General features: G+C 46.4%; 2 protein-coding genes across 2 annotated transcripts in view; one reads left to right on the top strand and one right to left on the bottom strand.

The window, feature by feature from the left end:
- The window catches only part of LOC139019038 (serum amyloid A-2 protein-like), a 46,691-nt gene extending 31,023 nt beyond the window's left edge, over positions 1 to 15,668 (bottom strand). The window contains exon 1 of the mRNA XM_070428200.1: positions 15,581 to 15,668. The gene's annotated coding sequence lies outside the window, so the exon portion shown is untranslated. The remainder of the gene's footprint in view (positions 1 to 15,580) is intronic.
- LOC139019040 (serum amyloid A-2 protein-like) lies at positions 1,134 to 3,793 on the top strand. The gene is made up of 3 exons (XM_070428205.1): positions 1,134 to 1,224; positions 3,011 to 3,149; positions 3,571 to 3,793. The coding sequence occupies exons 1-3, from the start codon at positions 1,134 to 1,136 to the stop codon at positions 3,731 to 3,733; spliced, it is 393 nt and encodes a 130-aa protein (XP_070284306.1). The 3' UTR covers positions 3,734 to 3,793.
- Positions 15,669 to 15,840: the final 172 nt, after the last annotated feature.

Raw genomic sequence — 15,840 nt, 5'->3', positions numbered from 1 at the left:
CAGAGGACCGCCATCCACTGCCCCCAGTCAGGAGCCAGCTCAGATAATACTCTTCCTTGTGGCTGAGCCAGCTGAGCAGGCCTTTCTGTGCCCTGGAGCTGAGAGCAGAGCATATACAGTCAGAGTGATGGAAGCATCTTCCAGTGCACCTGGGAGATTTGGTGAGCTAGCCTGTCAGCTTTGAAGCTCAAGAGCTTTAGAATGAACTCAAAGGGATTTCATTTCTGACACATCTGCCAACTGGCCCAGCAGGGACCATCCTGAGGGAATGACCAGAAAAGCAAGGTCCTGGCAGGAGGAGATAGCCCCTAACTGCACACCTTCCAACAGCCTGGGTGCACCACCCTAGAGCCCCTCACCCTTCCTCTCCACATCCAGGGGGCCCTGCCTTGGCCCCTTCAACTCTGACAGCAGAGCCACCCCTGACCAGTGGCTGTGGGTAGAGCGAGTCTACTGTGTTTCTTCAGGGTTGCACAACGGGGAAATGACCTGTGGATGAAGACAACCACTGCTGTCCAGTAAGTGTCCTTTGCACCTTTTTAGGAGAAATGATCCAAAGGGACTTTCCCCAGGTGCCAAATCTGGCTTCTCTCCTACCCACCTCGTACCCCATGATCCAGCAGGGAGGGCTCAGCATCAATAAATAGCAGCCAGCTGTCCCCAGCAGGCAGGGACCAGCAGCTCGGCTCCACCAGAGACCAGGTGAGGGGCCACTCCCAGCAGGGCCTGCTCTACAAACTTTACTCTGTTTTCTCTTTCCAGCAAGACTGTGCATTCATTTAAAATAATTACTCTCTTCTGCATTTGTGCTGCATGGGGTCTGTGCCGGCCGAGTGCACAGGGTAATGCTTCTGGTCTCACTACAGGCTGCTCAGGGGGTTTGGTCCTAATTGCCCTGTTGCTCCCTCAGTGCCACCTTGGTGACCTCCTAGACAGTCTTGGGTTCAGGGTTGATGGGTTCAGCATTGTGGCTCTGAGTGAGGTCCTACTGCAATGTTTCCTAGATGGGCAGCCAGGATCTCAAGAGAACAAATGGAAATGCACAGCCGGGCTGTCTTTGACATACAAATCCCAAAGGAGGTGTGCCAGTCCTGCCTGTGTCTCCCTGACCCTCCCTTTTTCATTTCAGCACCATGAAGCTTTTCACGGGCCTCGTGTTCTGCTCCTTGGTCCTGGGAGTCAGCAGCCAGGGCTGGTTTGAATTCCTTGGCCAGGCTTATGACGGTAATGGCACTGGAGGGAGTGGGGGTGAGGGGTGGAACACATGACCACTAGGATGCACCCTGAGTGCCCTTCAGGGTTGGAGCTACTGTGTTAGCTTGTGTTGCCCAATGTGGTGGAATGTGTCGGGTGTTTTGGGAGCTTTTCATCGAACAGATGCAAAAACCATAGGTCTTACTTCAATCAGTTAATAGAGAAAGAACAATCAGCTGAAAGGTAAGTTTGACTAGAATACGCAGAATAAGACTTGAAATGTTATACTATTTCCCTCAGACCAAACTGCACAAAGTGTAATTAAAGCCACCCATCTTTTCTTCCCCTCCTCCCCTCCCTTTCTCTTGCTTTCTCCCTCCCTTCCATTTCCTAACTGGATAGTTTAGTGAGACCTGCAGCTTGGCTCTTGCTGGGGCTTCCAGTAGTTGGTGACAGTGTCCCTGTTTTAGTCTGTTTCCTACCCTTTTCCAGCTTTTTTAACTGATCAAAGGTAACATCCATCCAGCCCCCTCTAGGAAGTCAGCACTTCCATGAAATTTAGGGCGCCCAACTCTCCTTGTGTGCCTGGCTCTGGGGAGTTTTCCATGACACTTTCAGTGCTAACTGGGACCGTTCTAGGCAAACAGGGACAGATCTGGTCAACCTGGGACAGTTGGTCACCAGTCTAAGTGAGAATAACTTGGTGGGCAGGCATCTTCCCCTACTTTGAAGCTGAGAGCAGCTGACTCAGGGGACCAGGGACTACCTGCCAGTCAGCAGGTGGCAGGGCAGAGTGTGAACCCAGCTGTGCAGGAGACCACAGCTCTTGCCAGGCAGATGTGTCTGAGCATCGCTTCCTAAAGCTCAGGGGTCACCTTCCCATCTACCTGCTGGAATCACCTGGACACATTAAAAACGACAGAGGCCTGCGACCCACCCCCACAGAGTCTGAGGTGATGGGCCTGAGATGTGGCATTGGCCTTCCACAGCCTCCCCAGGCGATGAGAAGGTGCAGCCAAGGCTGAGATACAGGCCTCTGCTCTGGCACTTGCCTGCTCACAGCCTCAGTCCAGTCTATGTGGGCGGTTTCCAGGATGCCACATATGCCCCTCACACTCAGAGGGACTCACTTCAGGATTCCCTGCATTCTGTCTGTGAGACTCCGATTCTTAGGCGTCAGGCAGAAGTGCTGTCCGCCTGCGCCTTTCTCACAATCTGCTTCCCATGTCACCACCAGGCTCAGCGAGTCCCCTGAACACTAGCCTATGTAGCTTTGCTCCATATACCAGAGGTTCTTGATCCTGAGCCCCTTGGTGCCCCGGGGACACGTGGCCATGTGGGAAACACTGCTGGTTGTCACATGGGGATAGGCTGCTGCACCTACTGGGCAGAGATGTGGGGATGCTGGGGAGCCTCCCACCTTACTCAGGAAGGCCCTGAACACAAAGAATTCTCTGGCCCTAAATTTCAGCAGCGCTGACATTGAAATCCTGTTCTGTAATGTGGCCTCCCTGTCTCCTTTAAACATATGCCCCAGAGGCCTCAGTGAGCTGGAGCCCACAGATAGCTTGACAGGCATCAGACCACCAGGTACAAACCAGCTGTGCTCCCACCTAAATGTCTCTCCTTAAAGTCACCTGGGGAAGCCAACTGGGCCTGGAGAATGTTCTTCTCAACCTGTGGACTCCAGGGTGCTTAGACCACAGGGTGAAACTGAGTCAGTGGTCCATTTTCATTCCTTGATTCTTCTCTAAGGGATGTCACGGTTCTCGGATATTTCATCCGATGTCTCAGTGCCATGTCCTTTCCTTTCCAGGAGCCAAAGACATGTGGAGAGCCTACTCTGACATGAGAGAAGCCAATTACAAAAACTCAGACAAATACTTCCACGCCCGGGGGAACTATGACGCTGCCCAAAGGGGACCTGGCGGTGCCTGGGCTGCTGAAGTGATCAGGTAACCTGGCTCCTGGGGATGCTGGATGGGTGAGCAGAGCTGGCTGAGTTTGGGGACGTGCAGGATGTAGGCCCTAGAGAAGGACTCTGTTGGGTCTGTGGGCTCCTCCTCATATTCTTCCTTCCACCTTCTCCATCCCTGCCCAGCGCAGGGCTTGGGCTGCCAGCAGAGCCAGAGAATGGCTTGTAGGCCTGTCCCCCAAAAAGAGAAACTGAGGGCCAAGGACCGATTCCCCTCCCCCAGGTGCTGTTCTCCCAGGGGGAGGGGTCACCCCAGGACTGAGTGAGCTGTGCCCAGGCAGGGTGATTGCTTAGCCTCATTCCAGGCTCCTCTCAGAGTCATTAATCCCTTGGAAAGGGGAGGGTGGGGCTATTTCTCCTCAGCCCCTGACTCACCTCCTACCTGCCCTCCTCCATTCCAGTGATTTCAGAGAGACTTATCCGAGACTCACTGACTTTGTTAAGCATGGAGACAGCGGCCATGGATTGGCGGACCGAATGGCTGACCAGGAAGCCAACAGATGGGGCCGGAGTGGCAAAGACCCCAATTACTACAGACCTCCTGGCCTGCCTGCCAAGTACTGAGCTCCTTCACTCTGCTCTCAGGAGACGGGGCTGTGAGCCCCTAAGGACAGGGACCCCTAGTCATTGAGTTCTATATCCCCAGATGCTGACAGAGGGCACATAATGTATGTCTAATAAATGCTTAAGAGATTGAATGTTAAAACTGTGTGTTGTTATTTGCTATAAGGACTGGTCATTGATACCATGGGGTGATGGATGGACAGCCATAGAAGGATCACTCCTGTGCTTGAGTGTCTGGCTGTATGGAACACCATCTCAAGTCATACAAGGCAGACACCCTGCACCAACTCTCCCGGAATCACACCCTCTCCCCTCTGCTTTGTGCTATTTCAGGCCCTTTCATGTCCCGGCCTCCTAACTCCCTGTCAAGTTTGTCCAGTCACTGTCACTTTCCCAAGGTGTTAATCTCATTAAAATTAAGTCGTTCAGTGGTCTCCGTCTGGGGGGCGGGAGACACAGCCATGGCAGATTAGACCACGGGATCCTGTTCTAGCAACTGCCACCTTGATATTCTGTTCATTTCTGGGCAAATCCAATTGTTAAGCAATTTCTGTCCTTGCCATCTAAGAAATGCCTCCATAGCAGTTTTCCTCCAAGGTATTTTTATTGCCTCATTTCAAGCCTAAATGCAGATATAATGCCACCTTACTTGTGAATATTTCCTCCCAGCTTCTGCATATTAACCAGCTCAAAACCACGGAATCGGTAGTGAAGAGAGAGCAGGATAGAGAAGACACCTCCTATCTGTCAGGGTCCACTCAGGAGACAGAAACCAGGTGGTCATTTGAAGAGGGAAATTTTCATAAGAGGATTTTTAACTGATAATAGGATTCCACTGCTAAGGGGTTAAAGAATACACCAGGCTGGAAAGTCTGTAGCCCATTGGAAGGCTGATAATGATTGCTGGGAGTCAGAAGTCAGAGCTGGTAAGCAAGGACTCCTCCAATGACACCTGACAGGAAACTGCCCCGGGTTGCAGTTGAACTCACAGACCACGTGTGGGCAGGGACTAGAGAGCCTCTGAACTCCCTAGAACAGGGGTGGGCAAACTTTTTGACTCGAGGGCCACAATGGGTTCTTAAACTGGACCGGAGGGCCCGAACAAAAGCATGGATGGAGTGTTTGTGTGAACTAATAGAAATTCAAAGTAAACATCATTACATAAAAGGGTAAGGTCTTTTTTTTTTTTAGTTTTATTCATTTCAAACTGGCTGGATCCGGCCCGCTGGCCGTAGTTTGCCCACGGCTGCCTAGAAGCTAGCTGTGAAAGGGCCAGTGCTCTGAATTGAATTATGTCTCTGCCTCCTCCCCCAAACCCCAGAAAAATGTATATGTTAAAGTCCTAACTTCCCCTGTGGCTGTATTTGGATTAAGGAAATAATTAAGGTTACATGAGGTCACCAGTGTGGAACTCTTCACTAGTATTTCTCAGGTTTTTTATCCCCCTGGAGTGGAACAGGATAACTAGAGTAGGCTGGAGTTGGTTATTTCCCTTCCCCAGGTCAATTACACACATCATACAGTTTCCCCTGAGGGTAGGCCTGGTTAAGAACAGAGTGCAACCCCTGCTGGAAGACAGAGGGGTTTTTTCTAAGATATTTTTTTATGAGAACCTGGTTGAGCTCCTGAAGGTAAATTTCTCAATATTGTAGAGAACCCCCTATAACTGAGTCCCCCAGAGGTTTTAACTCTCAGAGTTATCCCCACTGAGCTCCAGCAATTCACCAATTCTAGTTCAGGTTCCCCAGCGGTTTTCAGCTACCAAACTCCAGTGAGCCTGGATCCCTGAATCCATCTGTCTCCAATTGCAGGGGCAGTGCCCTGTGTCCTCACCTCTCATATGAATCCAAGAAGATCTGATTTTTCATTGTGTTCAGCTTTTCCCTTGTTGTTAGGATGAAGTGGTGACTTCCAAGCTCCTTACATGCAGAAGTGAAGCTGATCTTATTAATTTGGCAATTGAATATTGTATCAATTTTCCATTGAAAGTTGACAAATTCAATTTTTCTGCACTTTCAACTTCATGTGTTGTTGCTCTTTATGATATTATATTCTCTGTGTAGTAGTTTCGAAAAAGGGTTGTGGGGCAGTGGCTAAGTACTTCTGCACACAATGAAGGCTGTCTTCTCCTCCCTTGGATCATTTAGGTCAGAATTTGTTGTATGGCCCACCCACATTTCACTTTGCTGGAAAGTTGTAGAAAGGGTGCATTCCTGAGCCTCCTCTCATAGCTACTGAGCCAGGATCTCGGAGGAGGAGTGGAGCTAGGAATCAGCACTCTGAACAATTGCCTCAGATTATTTTGTGCATAATACCAATGAGAACAGCTTCTCAGGTTTCTCTACCACCTAGTGAGAGGTACTTGGGGAAAACGCCCCATCTATCAGGGAAACATGGAATGAATGTCAAGCAGCCATCACAGAAAGAACAGTCCTTATGCCCTGACACAGAGAGACTATTCCATAGAATCATCAAATACTAAGCATATGAAATTATTAAGAAAATCTCCATAGAACAAAGCACATAAAGAAAAATTAAGACATCATGATCTTTCTTTTTTCCAAATGAGTTAGTTTAAAGAAATCTTTGACATGTAAGTCCTAGCAGGACTCAGTAAATATTTATTGATAGAGCAATTTAGGCACTGGCAGCTCTTCCTGACTTACATGTGCTTTCAGCATCTATTTTCCCACTAATCTTATCCTCACTCAAGGATATTTTCTGCATTGTTTTTTAGAAAGAGTAGAAGGGACAGGGAGAGACAAAGAGAGAGAGAGACATCCGTGTGAGAGCAACACCTCTATCGGCTGCCTCTTGCACCCACCCTTACCATGGCAGGGGTTTGAGCCTGCAACCGAGGTATGTTCTCTGCACCAGAATTGAACCCAGAACCCTTCAGTCCAAAGGCTGATGCTCCTTCCACTGAGTGAAACCAGCTAGGGCCCACTAATCTCATTTTTAAACTTTTTTTTCATTGAAATATAACTTACAGGCTCAGTGAACTTTTGTATGTCTAAAAGCCCATGTTCCCACCATAAGATGAAGATGTATTATATTTCCAGCACACCAGAGGATGCCTCCTGCCCTCTGCCATGTAAGACCCCCCCACCTAAAGCAAGCCCCATTCTGACCTCACTATAGATTAATTTTGCCCACGTTTGATCTTCAAATGAAATAAATTTAAAAATTTTTCTCTTTTGTATCTGGCTGTCTTTCACTCAACATTATATCTATTAGATTCGTTCATCCATTTTGCTTGTATCAATAGTTTGCTCTTGCTCATTGGTGCATAGTATTCCATTGTATAAGTATACCATGCTTTATTAACCCATTCTATGTGGTTGGATAGTTAGACGTTTTAAATTTAGTCTGTTATGGGTAAGTCTGCAGTAACGCTGGTGTACATGTACTTTGGTGGAGATTGCACACATTAATGTTAGGGGTATGTTATGTAAAATAAAACATTTTTAAGTCCTGTAAAATGAAACCTTAATCTTTAATTCTGTCATTCTGATTGGTAATCTTACTTATTAATGTATTAATAATGTGTTACTGGGAGAAACCAAGATGGCGGCATAGGTAAACACCGGAAATTGCTGCCTCCCACAACAACTTCAAAAATACAACTAAAAGACAAAAGGGACATCACCCAGAACCACAGGAAGGCCGGCTGAGTGGAAATTCTACAATTAGAAGGAAAGAGAAAAGCACACTGAGACTCAGAGGAGGTGCGGAAGTAAAGTGCAGAGGTACAGAGGCACACGTGGAAAGGGCTGGCAACTGAGAATGCAGTTGTCTTTTTCAGTCGGGAGGGAGTCACAAGCTCCCAACTGTTCTGATCTCCAGTTCCTGGCGAGTCTCTGGGGACCCAGACTCATATGGGGAGAAACTGGACTGTCTGGCAGCGGGCAGAACTCAGAACTCGAGGGCAGCTTTCTATCAGAGGTGCTTGCAGCGATTACCAAGGGACACTGAGACACTGAGCCTCTTAGGGCAGGGCTGAGGATCAGCCATAGCTGCTTGCTCTGCCCTGTTGATTCCCTGAGACCCCGCCCCACCCAAGCTAAGGCAGAGGCTTTTGCATATGAATGGTCTGGCCCTTTGCAATCTGAAAATTACCTAACAAACTGCAGCTGGGCCAGACAGATCCAGAACTTCCAAGAGAAGGCCCAAGGCCCCACAGCAGCTTGCATTGCTTCACAGCTGGGCCTCATCTGGGCACCTCCAAACCCCAAACAAGGAAGGGGAATATGCAGATCTCTTTGTAGCTCCTGCTGGGTAGCCTCAGGCAGAGGCTAAATTAGCACCTCCTTAGAGATCCAAGAGCCAGTGTACCCAGTGGTCAGAGTGGGACCATCCAGATTACAACTCCTCATATCCATATGGAACACACTCAGGGGGCCGACTCAGTGAGCAACAAAGCCCCACTGAAGCAAGTCTTGCCCCATAAGGGTGTCTCCAACACACAAGTTCTCCCACCATAGACACAGCTGATTCTCACAGCCAACTAGCCTGGAAATCAATTCCTCCCAGTGATACCTACAACAATCAAGGCTTAACTACAACAAGACTGTGCACAAAGCCCACAAAGAGGTGCACCAAGAGTGTCCACCTCAGGTAATTGGGGAGGCTGAGCCACTGGGCCCTATAGGACACCTACCACACAAAGCCACTCTATCAACACAGAGAAGCAGCCAAAATGCAGAGACAAAGAGACAGGTCAGAAATGACAGAAATGGAGAAAGGCAGACTACTGGATATAGAGTTCAAAACAACAGTTATAAGGTTTTTCAAGAATTTTCCAGAAATCGTCGGTAAATTTAGTGAGACCCTTGAGGATATGAAAAAGGACCAACTAGAAAATAAGCATACACTGACTGAAATAAAGAATATTATACCGAGTTCCAACAGCAGACTAGAGGATCACAAGAATAAAGTCAAAGATTTAAAATATGAAGATGCAAAAAACACCCAACCGGAAAAACAAAAAGAAAAAAGAATCCAAAAATATGAAGACAGTGTAAGGAGCCTTTAGGACAACTTCAAGCAAACCAACATCTGAATTATGGGGGTGCCAGAAGAAGATAGAGAGCAAGATATTGAAAACATATTTGAAGAAATAATGACAGAAAACTCCCCCTATCTGGTGAAAGAAATAGACTTACAAGTCCAGGATGCACAGAGAACCCCAAACAAAAGGAATCCAAAGAGGACAACACCAAGACACGTCATAATTAAAATGCCAAGGGCAAAAGACAAAGAGAGAATCTTAAAAGCAGCAAGAGAAAAACAGTCAGTTACCTACAAGGGAGTACCCATACGACTGTCAGCTGATTTCTCAACAGAAACTATGCAGGCCAGAAGGGAGTGGCAAGAAATATTCAAAGTGATTGAATAGCAAGAACCTACAACCAAGATTACTTTATCCAGCAAAGCTATCATTCAGAATTGAAGGACAGATAAAGAGCTTTACAGATAAGAAAAAGCTAAAGTAATTCATCACCACCAAGCCAGTATTATATGAAATGCTGAAAGGTATCCTTTAAGAAGAGGAAGAAGAAGAAAAAGGTAAAGATAAAAATTATGAACAGCAAATACATATCTATCAACAAGTGAATCTAAAAATCAAGTGAGTAAAAAATCTGATGAACAGAGTAAACTGGTGAATATAATAGAACCAGGGGTATAGAAAGGGAGTGGACTGACAATTCTTGTGGGGAAGGGGGTGTGGGGGTGCAGGAAGAGACTGGACAAAAATGGTACACCTATGGATGAGGACAGTGGAAGGGGTAAGGGCAGAGGTTGGAGTGGGAACTGGGTGGAGGAGAGCTATGGGGGGGGGGGGGGGGCAAAGAGGAACAACTGTAATAATCTGAAGAATAAAGATTTAATTTTAAAAAATTCAAGCTTATAGGGCTCAAAAAAAAAAAAAAAAGAAGGGAGGAACCAGAAAAGGCAGCTCTTTCAAGATGTTTGACTCTTAAGAAGAGGAAAATGTCAAGAGTGAAGAGTGATGTGGATTAAAGTCAGGGTTTTCTGTGCGGTCATTTGAGAAAGCAGTTCTTGAGTGCCTGGATTTGGCATTGTGTACACAAGGATGAACAAGGTGTGCTGCCTGTCCTTTAACAAGTCAGGCGTCTCCCGGTGTAAGTGCTCTCTTGACCATTTACACCGAGTGCTGGAGATCCGGGAAGGAGGGAGTCTCCAGAGCCCATCCTCTTGGCCTTGTACAGCACATTCAAGTTCTGGAGTCAGACATGCCAGCCTGCAACCTAACTCTGCCCCTTCTATGGCCTAAGCAGGTATCTCTAAACCTCGGTTTCTCCAACTGAGAACTGCAAAGACTTTCTCTACAGCTTAAATAACAGAAGGCATGGACAGTACAGCACTGAGATGTTGAATATGGTAAACAGCAGCCAGGAAACAGGTGGGACTTGTGCTCCACTAATGACCCAGAGAAGAAGAAGGTGGGAGGACTTCCAACGTTTTCACAAGACTAGAAGGATTATAAGTAGGACGATAGAAAGAGCAGTGGTGACCCAGGATGAAACAAATCAGGCCAAGATTACACTGGTGTTTGGAAATCCTTGTTTTTAGATTTGAGCCTCCAAAATTAGAAAAGATGCCTCTTTCTGGGTCTGAGTCACTTTAAAAATATATATTTTTATTGATGTCAGAGAGGAAGGGAGAGAAATACAAATGTCAGTGATGAGAGAAAATCATTGATCAGCTGTCTCCTGCATGACCCCTCCTGGGGATTGAGCCCACAATCTGGGCATGTGCCCTTGACCAGAATCTAACTTGAGACTCTTCAGCCCACAGGCCAACGCTCTAGCCACTGAGCCAAACCAGCTAGGGCTGGGTCATCTTTTAATTCTAATAGGTAAAATGAGATGAAAATTATAAGGCAGATAGCTGTTGAGGACTTCCCTATGCCTTTGGTCCTTATGAAAAGCAATCTAAGCCACATTCAGATATTCCCCACACAACTTCCTTTCCTGGGAAAGGTAGATTCCTGAGGTCCGGGTAGTCCAGGTACCTGAGCTGCCTTGGCTCACTTGGTCCTAGGAGTAGACATGATGGAGAAAGGGGGCAGTTGTCAGCCATGCACAGATATTGGTCATGGGTGTGCTTGGGGGACTGTTTTCTAGAGGAGGGCATGTGGTGTCCACAGCCTTGTTCTCCTACTTTCCTCAGGGCAGAAATGGTGGGCCAGTGATTACATTCTGTTATAATTCCTTGACTGCCTTCGGGCCAATAAATGCTAGATATGCACTCCCCACCCCCCTTTTAAAAAATGTATTCTACTCATTCTCTTCTTTGATAGAATCACTGGAGAAAAAGCAAGTACAATTTGTAGACACCAAGAGGAACCAACTCCTCATAGGGACTTTCACAAGTCCTCTTCCTTTGTCACTTGCGTATTCTGTCTTCTGGGAAGGGCCACTCTTAGAACAATAGGCAGTAGTGGCAGCCAGCTATTTTCACTTGTTTCTGATGTAAAATAAAGCCATCCTGTCATGTTGATATCGAATCTCCAGCCCTCAAATGGATGTCCCAAGAGACTCTGTAAGTCAGTGAGTCCTGCTTTTTGGGACAGTCTCAGTGACTGTTGTCCCAGCCTAATTGTTAATAGTGACACCCCTTTTTCACTCTCAAAAATGACCTTGTTTATATAGTAAATTAGACAGTAACCCTCCTCTAATAATCATGTGTGACCAGGCTGTTGAGAGGCTCAAGAGACCTCCATTTGCCTGATACAATTGATTTAAGTGAAAGAATAGATTACCAAGGCTATTAAGAGTCAGAAAAACAAAATGAAAAAAATTGAAAAGTCCCACAAGATACCATGACCAAGAATGGCACCTGAGGACTAAGTCCCAGACTGGGTACAGTAGGAAGAAAGGTGAGCAGTTCCATGAATATAAAATGAGGAAAGTAATGTTACTGGCTTCATAGGGTTGTGGTGATTATGAAATGATTAATGCTGAAAGGAATTTGGATCTGTTCTGGGCACAAGTAATGTTACTACAAATTTTAGTTCTTGTGATTTAACCAAGAAAATTCTTAATTTATTCTTTGCAGAAGTCAGAAAGAGTAATTATGTGTTATTACAGTAACATGTTATTATTATTTTTTAAAATTAAATCTTTATTATTCAGATTATTACAGTTGTTCCTCTTTGCCCCCCCCCCATAGCTCCCCTCCACCCGGTTCCCACCCACCCTCTGCCCTTACCACCTCCCACTGTCCTCATCCATAGGTGCGCGATCTTTTTCCAGTTTCTACCGGCACCCCCACACCCCTTTCCCACCCCCAGAGAATTGTCAGTCCACCCCCTATCTAGGCCCCTGATTCTATTATATGCACCAGTTTATTCTGATCATCAGATTTTTTATTCACTTGATTTTTAGATTCACTTGTTGATAGATATATATTTGTTGTTCATAATTTTTATCTTTACCTTTTTCTTCTTCTTCCTCTTCTTAAAGGATACCTTTCAGCATTTCATATAATACTGGCTTGGTGGTGATGAATTACTTTAGCTTTTTCTTATCTGTAAAGCTCTTTATCTGTCCTTCAATTCTGAATGATAGCTTTGCTGGATAAAGTAATCTTGGTTGTAGGTTCTTGCTATTCATCACTTTGAATATTTCTTGCCACTCCCTTCTGGCCTGCATAGTTTCTGTTGAGAAATCAGCTGACAGTCGTATGGGTACTCCCTTGTAGGTAACTGACTGTTTTTCTCTTGCTGCTTTTAAGATTCTCTCTTTGTCTTTTGCCCTTGGCATTTTAATTATGACGTGTCTTGGTGTTGTCCTCTTTGGATTCCTTTTGTTTGGGGTTCTCTGTGCATCCTGGACTTGTAAGTCTATTTCTTTCACCAGATAGGGGGAGTTTTCTGTCATTATTTCTTCAAATATGTTTTCAATATCTTGCTCTCTATCTTCTTCTGGCGCCCCCATAATTCAGATGTTGGTTTGCTTGAAGTTGTCCTAAAGGCTCCTTACACTGTCTTCATATTTTTGGATTCTTTTTTCTTTTTGTTTTTCCGGTTGGGTGTTTTTTGCATCTTCATATTTTAAATCTTTGACTTTATTCTTGTGATCCTCTAGTCTGCTGTTGGAACTCGGTATAATATTCTTTATTTCAGTCAGTGTATGCTTATTTTCTAGTTGGTCCTTTTTCATATCCTCAAGGGTCTCACTAGATTTATCGAGGATCTCACTAAATTTACCGGCGATTTCTGGAAAATTCTTGAAAAACCTTATAACTGTTGTTTTGAACTCTATATCCAGTAGTTTGCCTTTCTCCATTTCTGTCATTTCTGACCTGTCTCTTTGTCTCTGCATTTTGGCTGCTTCTCTGTGTTGATAGAGTGGCTTTGTGTGGTAGGTGTCCTATAGGGCCCAGTGGCTCAGCCTCCCCAATTACCTGAGGTGGACACTCTTGGTGCACCTCTTTGTGGGCTTTGTGCACAGTCTTGTTGTAGTTAAGCCTTGATTGTTGTAGGTATCACTGGGAGGAATTGATTTCCAGGCTAGTTGGCTGTGAGAATCAGCTGTGTCTATGGTGGGAGAACTTGTGTGTTGGAGACACCCTTATGGGGCAAGACTTGCTTCAGTGGGGCTTTGTTGCTCACTGAGTCGGCCCCCTGAGTGTGTTCCATATGGATATGAGGAGTTGTAATCTGGATGGTCCCACTCTGACCACTGGGTACACTGGCTCTTGGATCTCTAAGGAGGTGCTAATTTAGCCTCTGCCTGAGGCTACCCAGCAGGAGCTACAAAGAGATCTGCATATTCCCCTTCCTTGTTTGGGGTTTGGAGGTGCCCAGATGAGGCCCAGCTGTGAAGCAATGCAAGCTGCTGTGGGGCCTTGGGCCTTCTCTTGGAAGTTCTGGGTCTGTCTGGCCCAGCTGCAGTTTGTTAGGTAATTTTCAGATTGCAAAGGGCCAGACCATTCATATGCAAAAGCCTCTGCCTTAGCTTGGGTGGGGCAGGGTCTCAGGGAATCAACAGGGCAGAGCAAGCAGCTATGGCTGATCCTCAGCCCTGCCCTAAGAGGCCCAGGATCTCAGTGTTGAGAAAGCTGCCCTCGAGTTCTGAGTTCTGCCCGCTGCCAGACAGTCCAGTTTTCCCCCATATGAGTCTGGGTCCCCAGAGACTCACCTGGAACTGGAGTTCAGAGCAGTCCGGGGCTTGAGACTCCCTCCTGATTCAAAAAGACAGCCACATCCTCAGTTGCCAGCCTTGCCGCATGCACCTCCATACCTCTGCACTTTACTTCCACACCTCCTCTGAGTCTCAGTGTACTTTTTTCTTTCCTTTTAGTTGTAGAATTTCCACTCAGCCATACTTCCTGTAGTTCTGGATGATGTCCATTTTGTCTTTTAGTTGTATTTTTGAAGTTGTTGTGGGAGGCAGCAATTTCCAGTGTTTACCTATGCCGCCATCTTGGTTTCTCTTCTGGTTCCTCCCTTCTGACTCGCGCTTGAACCCATTCCAGCCTGGCCTCTGCCTTCACCATTCCAGCTAAATAGCTCATGTCACCATTGACCTCCATGTTACCAAAAACAATCGACATATTTCTCTCCTCTCATCAGTAGGCCTCTGACCAACATTCAACAGTTACCCTCTCCCTCCTTCCTAGAAGGTTCATTATATCATACTCTCCTGGTGTTTCTAGTTTCTTTCTTTTTTGTTGTTGTTGTGTGTGTTTTTTTAATCCTCACCTGAGGATATATATTTTTTTAATATGTTTTTATTGATTTCAGAGAGGAAGGAAGAGGGAGAGAGAGATAGAAACGTCAATGATGAGAGAGAATCATTAATTGGCTGCCTTCTGCATGCCCCATACTGGTATCAGGCCCCAAACCCAGGCATATGCCCTGACCGGGAATTGAACCCTGACCTCCTAGTTCATGGGTCGACACTCAACCACTAAGCCACACTGGCCAGGCCCAAAGATATTGATTTTAGAGAGAGTGAAAGAAGGGGGTTAAGAGAGATAGAGAGAGAGACATCAATATGAGAGAGACACATCTATTGGTTGCCTCCCACAGAGAACCTGACTGGGGCCAGGATCGAACCTGCAACCCGGGTACATGCCCTTGACCAGGAATCAAACCTGAGACTTTTTAGGTGCCTGGGCTGAATCTCTAACCACTGAGAAACACAGGCCAGGGCTACTTTCCTTCTCATCTCCTTAGCTGGGTCTACCTCATCTCCTCCAAACTCTAAGTGTCCTCAGACTTTGTTCTGGGAGGTGGTTGGTATGAAGGCCTGAATGGCCACCTCTTTGTCAGCATTGGCTCAAGAGATCTGGCCGTGTTTCTTGGATGTTCTCTCTGGGATGTGGTACTTGAAGTCTCTTTGTCCTCAGCCGAAGGCCACAGGAAAGACGCATCACAAACAGCCTGCTTCTTAAACGTGGGTGCAAAAGGAGCCCTTTCACAATGCTCTGATTTCCCAGATTTCACTTGTAATTATGGGGTGAAATCCAGGTCCTCTCTGTGAAGAGTATGCTTGGTGTACACACAAACTCATTTTTTATGGACTCCTGTCAAACCATGCCGTCTAAAACATGTTTGCAAAACCTCCCATCAATGACCCACTTGTTCCTTTGCTGAAAGAATTGGCACATTGACAAGACCTGTAGGCTGGGCCAGCGAGCCTTTTTCCTGAACGATCTGTCGGCCTGGGAGGGAGCCACAACCCATTGCCGTCCTCCTTTACTGTCCAAATAGTCTAACACAGAGCCTTTTCAAACCTCAGCCTCTTTTCCTTTCTGATAACGATGCTTGCAAAACCTGTTCATGCATCCATTCACTTATTCGACACCTACTTACGGAACTCCCAGTATGTGGGAGGAACGGTGCGAGGTCCTGGAAATACGGCAGGGAGTCAGACAGGATCAGTGCTCTCAGGCAGGTAACACTCCACTGGGAGAGTTCTTATGAAGCTTCAGCGTTGAACATAATTGAAGTGAATCACAATGGACGCGTATTTGCTCACGTGCTCTACTGCTGCCGAGGTCGGGTGGCAGTTGTACAGCAGATGGCTAAGGAATCTCACGCTCACCCCTAACAGACCGGGTTGGAATCT

Source organism: Myotis yumanensis, unplaced genomic scaffold, assembly GCF_028538775.1.
Source record: "Myotis yumanensis isolate MYYU_CA2020_CCGP unplaced genomic scaffold, mMyoYum1.0.hap1 SCAF_10, whole genome shotgun sequence".
Taxonomy (NCBI): domain Eukaryota; kingdom Metazoa; phylum Chordata; class Mammalia; order Chiroptera; family Vespertilionidae; genus Myotis; species Myotis yumanensis.
The sequence above is the reverse complement of the archived record's forward strand: the minus strand, read 5'-3'. Positions and strand labels throughout refer to the sequence as shown.